The sequence below is a fragment of the Terrapene carolina genome, unplaced genomic scaffold (assembly GCF_002925995.2).
Source record: "Terrapene carolina triunguis isolate 2854851 unplaced genomic scaffold, T_m_triunguis-2.0 Scaffold234, whole genome shotgun sequence".
NCBI classification, from domain to species: domain Eukaryota; kingdom Metazoa; phylum Chordata; order Testudines; family Emydidae; genus Terrapene; species Terrapene triunguis.
In genome coordinates, this window is record NW_020664585.1 from 13,223,844 (window position 1) to 13,234,302 (window position 10,459).

The 10,459-nt window shown below is 39.1% G+C and overlaps 1 protein-coding gene across 9 annotated transcripts in view; it reads left to right on the top strand.

Moving 5' to 3' along the window:
- LOC112119578 (E1A-binding protein p400-like) overlaps positions 1-10,459 on the top strand; it is a 48,660-nt gene that overhangs the window by 18,924 nt on the left and 19,277 nt on the right. For 7 of the 9 annotated variants that reach the window (XM_026656950.2, XM_026656948.2, XM_026656952.2 and 4 more), the window contains exons 14-19: positions 288-474; positions 2,041-2,207; positions 3,544-3,713; positions 4,954-5,118; positions 8,608-8,787; positions 10,305-10,375. In XM_026656950.2, the coding sequence (XP_026512735.1) occupies positions 288-474; positions 2,041-2,207; positions 3,544-3,713; positions 4,954-5,118; positions 8,608-8,787; positions 10,305-10,375 (940 nt within the window). The remainder of the gene's footprint in view (positions 1-287; positions 475-2,040; positions 2,208-3,543; positions 3,714-4,953; positions 5,119-8,607; positions 8,788-10,304; positions 10,376-10,459) is intronic. The other 2 variants (XM_026656953.2, XM_026656955.2) reach the window with 2 other exon arrangements.

Genomic DNA, 10,459 nt, shown 5'->3' on the forward strand with positions numbered 1-10,459 from the left:
AGAGAGTAAAGTTATGCTAATGCTTTAAGTGTTTGTAGGATCAGGACCTAAGCAGTTAAAGTTCTGCTAGTTTTGCATAGACTTGAGAGGAATTGTGAAAAAGATTTTCTATAAAACTTTTCAGAAGTTTATGATCTTATGATAACTTTCTAGAATCAGCAATTAATGAAAATGCTACCACCTCTATTATCTGTGGAATGGTTCTGAGAGCTAGAAAGGCTAGGCTACTGGAAACTAACTTTTCTAAATCTAATTTTGATTTAAATTTATTTTCATTTAATGAATAGAATCCAAGAAACTCTTAAAAATGGAAACTTTGTCAGTGTCCTTCATGTTCTGATGCAGCTCCAAAGGATCTGTAATCATCCTGATCTGATAAAACCCAGGCTTTCTGGCTCCTCCTATGTATCAGAGACACTGGAATATACAACTGCTTCTCTAGTACTAAAGGTACTAGAAGGGGATCTTTGGAAGGTTAGTGGAAAAATTAAATGTTAAAAATAATCCTTGTGTGCTTGGTTTGACACTTGAGATTGTTTTTCAAATCTAGCTAGAGATATTAAGTGTGTGCATGCGAGTGTGTGCGCCCTGAGTGCCCTAATCACTATACTATGGAATATTTTCATGTGGGCTCCTTCAGTCTCTCTTATTGAAGTTATTTCACTTTAATTAAATATATGAATAATTAAATATTCATTAGACCCAAGATAGAGTTGAATGATTCTGTAGCCTAGTGGTTAGGGCACACTCCTGAGAGGTTGCAGATCCCTGTTCAAATCCCTTCTCCAGCTCAGGAGAAGGGGAGACTTGAACTGGGGATTTCCCACATCCTGAGTGAGCACCCTATCCACTTGTCTAAAGGTTATAAGGGACGTGTGTCATTCCCCTTCCCCCCTGGCTGTTTTGTTTTAGGCCCAGTCAGCCAAATGCCTATCTTGCTCCTGGTTCGTGGATTGCTCGCAGAGATAGGCACCTCCCTGCAGCCTCAATTTAGGAGCCTGAGTCCAAGGGAATGATGGGGCTTATCATACACCCCTTTGGTCGGCATTGCCAATTGGCTAGTTTAAGTGGCACCTCTGCCTAGCCTGCTAGCTTTGTGGATCACAGTCTAAGGCGCCTATTTCTCCTTGTTAATTGTTTAGGTGCCTTAGGCGCCTAACTCAGGCTTCGTGGATTGTATTGTTGTTCCTGTGACCGTCTAGGTGCCTAGAAGTTAGCTGCCATGCTGCGACGTTCAGTGGTGCAACACCTAAGTCCCTTTGTGGATCCCCTCTTAAGTTTTTATTGAGTAGTAAGTGAGTATAGATTCTCACATTCCAGTGAACCTAAAGAGAAAATGGCTGTGTTTTGGGGCATTGTCTGCTTGTTTGTTCACTTCCAAAACAGCCAATTGACCTGAGACTGATGTACTCAAAAGAAATTAACTCTGTGGTAGGCCGGACCATTTCTACATACCTACTAGCCTTATTTTCTGTTTTTTAAAGCTATATTAAAAGTGTCAACATATATCATTATAATAAGAAAGTGGCACGGGAAAAAGCACAGAATAAAAACCATATGTATCTTTGGGTTGTAAGTAGATACAAAATTTAAAATATCAAGCCTGATGGAGAATTGGGAAGGGCCAAAAGCTTATGGAAGAACTGGAGTACATGGTAAAAGACAAAAGAGGAGAGGGATTGAGACCTGAGTTACCATGTTAGGAAGAGGGGAAGACAAGAACCCAATTAGGGAAGACAGATGCTTTAAACACACATTACATTAAATTGAATGTTTTAAATGAAGACTGCTATCCTATCTCTGACTTTTAGTGACCTGAGCCCATCACTCTTTTGTCTTATTCTGCCAGAATCTTTTAAAGTAACTGCTTTATGTAAAATCATGTGATGCTTGATCGTTCTTCTTTTCCTTGATTTGTCTTGCTACTGTTTCTTATCACACTTGATCTCTAAAAAATACAAAGAACCTGTTATTTCTTAATTTTCTGGTTAGGAATTGTTAGAATTTTTCTCAATATTTTTTATTTTAAATTAAAACTAGGATTCAGACACAAGTCTCTTTGATCTGATTGGGGTGGAAAACAAAATGACTGACTATGAGGCAAAAGTGCTGCCAAAACAAAAGGTGACTAGAAAGCTTATTGAAGAGATCTACAGCTCCCCTCATCCTTCAGGCAGACCCAACCCAGTGAAGCTCAAACCAAGCAGGTACACACAGTTTTGGAAATGCCCGTCAAAAAGGGAACAGTAGTGGGCGAGAGGTTCAGAACTGTCACAGTTTGACTCCCCTGTCTCTTGCTCCCAAACTGACAGCTGCTTGAGACGATATGTTTGTCCCCTGAAGGAAAGGGGGCTGTCTTTTGCCACTTAACAACTTTGTTTGTAACCTACAAGGGTACGTCTACACAGGGATAAAAGACCTGCAGCATGGCTGCACCTGGCCCGGGTCAGCTGACTTGAACTCGCAGGCTTGGGCTGCGGGGCTGAAAAATCGCCATGTAGACATTTGGGCTCAGGTGAGCTCTGGCTTGTGGATGACTGTAAGAATATCCTATGCTGATTGTATTAGACATCTGCGTCATTGGAGGAACCTTAACAATTGAAAGGGTGGCTAAATTAATATACAGAAAGGAAAGTTTCACATAATTCTGGTGACAGGTAGTCTTACTCTCAGTGGAGAAATACACACTAACCTTAATTACAGATTATTCTGGAGACTGCTCTGTAGGTGCTGAAAGCATGCGAGATTACAGGGGTCCCTGTCTCACATGCTCCTGAGCTGCAGCCAGCCACAACTGAGACCTTGTGCTCTGTAGAACACAGAAATTGGTCCTTGCTAACACCTCTGTGGGAGTTGGGGGCAGGAGAAGTGAAACACTCCAAAAGAGGTGGGAAGGATGCAGGCCCATGACCCTGCTGTCCCTCCATACCAGCCTATAGAGCTGACTGGGTACCTGGGGTATACTGCACCTTCTGAAGTGGTGTAGCAGAGAATGTGCTTCCTCTGCATGCTGGTAAACTCTGGGAGAAAGAGTCAGATTCCTTCCTAGTGTGCTCTGTTGGGCTCCTTTAACCTCTAAGCCAGTGTTTCCCAAACTTGGGACGCCGCTTGTGTAGGGAAAACCCCTGGCGGGCCGGGCCGGTTTGTGTACCTGCCGCGTCCGCAGGTCCGGCCCATCGCGGCTCCCACTGGCCGCGGTTCGCTGCTCCAGGCCAATGGGGGCTGTTGGAAGCGGCGCGGGCCGAGGGACGTACTAGCCGCCGCTTCCAGCAGCCCCCATTGGCCTGGAGCAGCGAACCGCGGCCAGTGGGAGCCGCGATCGGCCGCACCTGCGGACGCGGCAGGTACACAAACCGGCCCGGCCCGCCAGGGGTTTTCCCTACACAAGCGGCATCCCAAGTTTGGGCAACATTGCTCTAAGCCACTATAAAGAATAATTGGGCCTTTAACTTGAGTTTTGTATTTGGATGAAAGGGTTAATAGCATTCTTATTAATTCCTAATATACCTTTTCTGTGTGTGGTGGTTTTTTTAATATATCTAGGTTATTTCAACCAGTGGAATATGGACAGAAACCTGAAGGTAGGATTGTAGATTTCCCAAATCCTCTATCATGGCATACAGGGAATACAGTAACGGTTATGGCAACACATCATGGGAAAAGACAAGGAAGATTGCCTCTTGCCACATTTTCAGCAAATCATAATGAGAAAGGTTTGATCTGTATACCAATGCATTGTTGTTACTTTCTTTTTCTCTCCAGAGCTTTTTCAGCACAAAGTAAATATTCCTTGTAGTTTGAGAACTATCCATATCCAATGATTTTTTTTGTATCCCTTTCTTAAATGTAACTTGCTCAGGTTCTCTAACCTGAATTCTCTCTCAAAGTCAAAACAGATAATTCATTTTTTTCTTCTATGAGGAGATTAATGTTGCTATGCAAACATGGAAATTTTAATGTTCGGGGATCTCTAGGGATTCCATGGATTTTCATCTTGATGAAATCAATTCCACATATTTTACCTGCCATCCTTAGTATCAGACATGTATCAACCTTTACTGTCTCTCTACGTAAGCTAACTAGACTTAGACATACTAGTCTTTCTTGGTCTTACTCCCTGTAATAGTAACCACTAGAGTCGCTGAACACTGACTTGTATCATGTGACACAGCCTTCTGAAACCTTGACCCGTTTTAGGTGACTGAGAGCAGGAACTAAAGTCCTGCTTGTTACACCTTTATTAAATTCTTTACATGTTGATGGTTAGCCTATGTATGATGTAGGTCTGTGTAGTTACATAAATAGAAAACTGTTTGGAAAGTATCCATAGTCAGTACTGAGTAGGACTGGAGATAGAGTAGAAGACCCTATAAAATAATAATTATCAGATTCCATCTAAAAGCTTACTTAGTCAGCAAGAAAACAAACCTTGAATTGAAACAGAAGTTGGAGATGGAGAAGACCTATTAGATAATTCAGTCAATTTCCTAAATACACTTACTGCCTAAAATATATCAGGCCATATTTTTTAAAGCCCTGCACAATATGTGAGAAATTTAAAATGTATGTGCACATTATTGCAAATACTACTTACAGTGCAAATGTGGAGTGTGTCCACACAGCTGTTGCCCTGTTGTTCCTGACTGTGTCTGTCAATCATTTAGATGTGGCTTTATAACCTAAGAAAACTATTAGAGAGAGAGCTAGTCTGTTTATTTGCAACTTCTGGGGAGGGAAAGAAAACACTGAATTGTACTGAAGAAGCTATGATGGGAATAGGGAACCTCTACAGTAGCTCATGGCAAAGTGCAGCTCATGACCCAAATGTGGAGTTTGGCTGATCTGCTTTCTATCTGGAAATGTGACACGCAATGCGTGTGTAGGGTCAGTCCCCAAGTTTGAGAAACATCTCAATTTAAATGCTGTGCACCTTTTTCCTTCTGTTTTTACCAGGTGACAAGATAGTAAAACTAAGCCAGCTGGCCTCCACCGCTGGAGCACAAGGCAAAACTATTCAGCCAAACATGCCTATAACACTGCAGTTTAAAGGGAAAACATTTACTTTATCTTATGGCCAACTCTGCCAGCTTACTGGAGGGCATCTTCGGCAACTTCAAGGTACTGTACTGTTCAGCTTCAAGCAGTTGCTTTTGCTAAACCTATTGGAGCAAAACATCTGTCTGTTTTATTGAAAATCTTGGATTATAATCTTTTTTGGAGAAGAGAACATGTCTGCATATATGTTTGCACAGTGCCTGCCTGGCACAACAGGATCCCAATCCTTTATTACATAAAAAGTATTATATTAAAATGTATTTATAGCTTTTATAATTGGTTATTTTAATTGCAGTAATGGACAGATTTGTATTCTCTTTAACTTGCGAAATTCTACTGGCCCACTTACCTCGATGATGGATGAGTAAAATTTAATATTTTATTTTTCACTATTGTAAATCATCATGGCAGAAAGGAAAGGAGGCCTGTAACACTTGGGCTGGGATTGTGTCAAAATTGTCAGGTCTTTTTTTGCAAAGCTGCTTGAGCTCTTGTTGCAAAATGATAATTGGGAGGCATTGAGAGCCGTGGACTGAAAGGTGGGATTCCTAGGTTCTACTCCCACTTCTGGTACTCATTTGTTTTATAATGGATAACCTAAGCAGTTTATAAATGGGCAGAGGCAAGTGATCTTAACTGAGTACTTCCTTCAGTTTCGTAGGACATATTTCAGTTCTGTTCAATTGAAATAGCATAGTTCCTTAAGCCCAACAATTCACTTTAACGGGTGGTCTTGGGGTAGGTGAATAATAAATACTGAGAATCTTAAATTCAAATTAAATCCCACTATTTCTCTCTGTCTACCATTGTTATTGTAAGTCTCCTCTCCAGGGGTACACAGTCTAAATAATCTGGTGTTTAACAAGAGAAATTGTTAGTACCTTCAATTACAATAGCGTTTCAACACACATTAAAATTATTACAAGAACAATTTAAGTCCAATCCCTTGGCAATGCTTTTGCAAACATAATTTTACCAACGGTGCTGATGGCTTGGTAATTTTATCGTGTTGTAGAAGCAATGCTGAACTGGAAGGTTGCTGCTTGATACTGGGTGCTGCTTTGTCCACTTGCTTGAATGACATGAACAGGCAGTGCTGAGATGAGAGTGCTGAGAGCTGGTATCTCATTTCAGGGAGATTTATCTCTTTCTCTTTCTGTAGTTTCACTAAATACAAACCTCTTTCAGAGTGTTGGCAGGATCCAAATATCAGCTGTTGTCACATTTTTTTATTGGTTCAGTACCTTCACGGGATGCTCTTGGGAGCACCTTCAGCTTGTGAACACCCAATCTACTAATGCACATGCTGCAGGATTGTAAGTTTTCAACTTTAAGGTCATTGCTTTTGTCTTTGTGCTTTCCTTAAAGTTAAATGAATCTATATAAAAGAAATCAGTTTCAATCAAAATATTTCAAGAATTCTTTGTGTGGGTTTAAAACTGAAGTTTTTTCTTTGAAAAGAAGAGAGGAGTGATAAGAGGCTCTTGCCTTAGGCTTTGTGGCCTTGCTAAGCTAGGAGCTACACATCACAACTCTTTGAGCTCCTAGTCAAAGAATAGTTTCACATCCTTTACTAAGGGAGAGTGTTCTGCTCTTTAAGAAGACACTCCTGTTGGTTGTTAGAATCTACAGTAGCTTCACCCACAATTTACAATTATAGACTCCTACCAATCACACTGTTCAAGGTAAAAATCACAATAAGTAACATTTAGATGTATCTGTCTAACATAAATACAATAAAACAATATATAATAATTAAGCAAAAGAAAGTTATAAAGCTGCATTCCAGAACTTGTGCCATCAGACCTTGAAGTGATTAGTACAGATGTATGGCCAAAGAGGTGGTATTTTCCTTGAAGCTTTTCATATTTGTCACTTACTGGGAGAAAGCAAAGATTTCTTAGGAGTTTTTCAGATAGTCTGGACATTTCATTTAATCAAATAAGCAGCCAAAAACACAAACTTGTGAGTTAACGCTTCACGTTCCATGGGCGACCACTACTGGAATACTGTAAAGGATGGGAAAGCATGCCTTACAGTGATAGACTCAAAGAGCTCAATCTGTTTTGTTTAACAAAAAGAGGATTACTGGTGACTTGATTACAGTCTATAGGTACCTAAATTGGGAACAAAACTTTTATGAGCTCTTCAATCAAGTAGACAGGTATAACAAGAACCAGTGTCTTAGAAGCTGAGGCTTAACAAATTGAGCCTGGAAATAAGGTGCAAATTTTTAACAGTGAGGGTAATTAACTATTGGAATAATTTATCAAAGGTTATGGTGGATTCTCTATCACTGGCAATTTTTAGATCGAGATTAGAAATTATTTAAAAAGATGTACTCTAGTTCAAACAGGAATTAATTCAGGAAAGTCCTTTGGAGGTCAGACTAGATGATCACAAATGTCCTTTCTGGCTTTGTAATCTCTGAAACTATATGTATGAAAGAAATTGTCTCCTAAAATTCAGTAAAGGCAAGTTTCTAAAATTATTGTAAATTTTATAGTTGTACTAATAACCATTTTTGCATTGATACTGAGGTTTATGCCCCACAGGGACACTAAGGGGAGTTGTAAGGCATAAATAACATTTGTAACGTGATTAGAAATCCTTAGATGAAACGCACTATGGAAGTGCAAGTGTTTAATAAGAGTAATGTGGAAAGGAGAGAGTGTTTGATACTTAAATCAGTGACAGACTTGTTAGAACTAATTTACTCTATATTGTTAAAGTTTTAGAGAGCTGATGAGTCCTGGAAATCAACATATACAATATGGGAATGAGGGCTTTCCTTTGGAATTTGAGTTCAGGTACTCCACGCTCCTAAAAAGACTTCAGGAAAAGATTTAAATCTATACCCCAGAGTGGGAAGTGAATTGGAAAACCTAACCTCAATGATATATCTTTGACTAAGTTAAAGAAAGGGAAAGCTTTCAGCGAGGGGAAGAGGGATAACAATGCATCTGCTGTCTTCTAGGGGTCTTTTTGGTGGGAATGGGGAACTGAAATTTATAACTTGTCTTTAAAAAACAACAACTTAAACCTAAAATTATTCTGGCCCAGAAGCAGGTATGCATATTACTGTGCAGAAGGGGAGTTTCTGGAAGGCCATTATTTCCAAGATGCTAGAAGTCGGTATATTGAGGCAGTAAAATGTGTGAGCTGTGGGGAAAGTTGGCTTTGGGGGGTTTATGCTATTGGAAGAAATAGCTCACCTTTTTTAGGCCAGATGAAGAAATGGCAGGAATCCATTAAGGTGTCTGATACTTGTCTGGTATTTAGAGTGATTGCTCTCTTGTGGACAAATTTTCATTGCATTCACTCTTACATAATTATTCATCAGGACCATGGAGAGAGGGGAAACTTATGCACAGGAAATTTGTGAGGGCATAAAAAACATTTATAGGAAAAATGGGTAGGTATAATTTTACTGCTTTAATTGTATGGTTTCCTTTTTTTATTATATGAAGTGGCAAATACATTCCGTTCAAAATAGGTGTAGAATAGATTTGCCATTCCCAGAATTTACTCATTAAATTGTGCATTTACAAGTTGCAGGAAGTGTTCTTCACATTGTTTCAGTGCCAGGCTTGCGGTATTTGCAATCTCAGTGGCCAGTTACCTTGTTGCCCCTCTATCGTGCTGGGGCTGGGACTGTTCAAGATACTGGCTTCCCAAAGCATTTAAAGCATCAAGCAGATGTGCCAACGTCTACACTAGTAACACAGCAAAGTAAGTAACTTTCACCAGATAGCATACGGTAATCTCTTGTTTCAGCAGAATACTATTTATTCAGTTTGGAATACGATTGAAGCATTAATATTAACAATGAGTCCTGACGCTTCTAGTCAGAAACAAAGAAAGAAATTTAGTTCATGACTGATAACATCTGACATCTTTGGGGAGTGTTGCATGGGTCTACGGACTTTTTGTCATCTATTTGAGTACCTGTAAGTACCTACCATACACCTTGGATCTCATTTTCTGGTTCTGGAGACTGGAGACAAAGGAAAGGAAAATCCGTCTATATAAAACTGCCAGTAGCTACATATTCTGGATGTTGTTGAAGTGTAACAGTTGATGTAAATTCAGATAAGGAGCTCTGTCAGAAGATGGCACCATGCCTTTGTTAGGTAAATAATACATCTGTTCATACTAGAATATATTTTTGTACAGTATAATTGATCATCAGTTGTTTGAGTCTGCAGTATAATGTAATTGAATACTGTGGAACTGTCTAGTTGATCAATCTAAATACACTGTTGACAAGCAAAACGTTTCAATAATCTGAAAAATATTATTTATTTAAAAATAACCACAGCCATTGTAATTAAAGATGGGATGCATGTACATCATACTGTTCTTGAACTCTGCCTCACAGCTCCATTCGTAAGAGCTGGAAAATATTAAGAGTTGACAGATGTGCTTTCTGAAACAGGCAGAGAATGGGATCTTTGTTACTTTTAAATAGCAAACCCTTCATCAGAGCAGAACAGGTTCATGGTATATGAAGCATATATGTTTCTGTAATGGTGTGACTTATGCAGTCTGAGCCTTGCTGTAATTTTGGTGAGATGCCCAGCTGAGCAGCTGGAATTTTAACTGTTAGTACACATTTGGGAAAAATAATATATATTTTAAAATCTTTTAGGAGCAAGCATTAAAGTTTTTGAACTATTCAAAATGTCAGTTTGTTTCAAAAAGACTTAAGTTTTGTCTCCAAAAATTGACCAAAGGAGATTACAGTGAATGATGCATGCGAGTATTTAGTGTAGTTGGATATACTTTGACCACATCTAATTAATATATTATCTATGAGAGACAGATCTTCTGTTGCTAATCAGACTTCTAATAGGCAAGGAAATATAACTCTGCCTTGTAATATGAGATAAATAGCATTTATTTTTTCAGTCTATTTAAAATTGAAATATAATTTTTCCTTCAGATTATGCCCAAGAGTATTATTTCTTTTTTTTATTAAAGCCACCAGTTACTCCCTCTGTATTATTAGAGATCTGTTATGTTCTTTGTGAAATTTGTCAAGCCTTCTGGGATCTTTGAATGAACGATGGTATATACATGTCAATCTTTTTCTCTTTGGTGATATGTGTGGAGTTTTTAGAGAGCAGTAGATCCCTATATCAGAATATCATTTGTATCCATCAAATTAAATTGTATATCTATATCCGAATATTGGCTATGAAATAAATGCCTTCTTTTTGTCTGTCTGTTTTCTGGAAAAAATGCAGTTACCAATTTGGCAGTGGATGATCCAGAAACTGAATCAAAATCGGTGTCTACCCTAGAATGTCCAACACAGGTATAATACTAGATATGGTGGGGTGGGGAGGGAAGGGGTGTGTGTGTGTGTGTGTGTGTGTGTGTGTGTGTGTGTGTGTGTGTG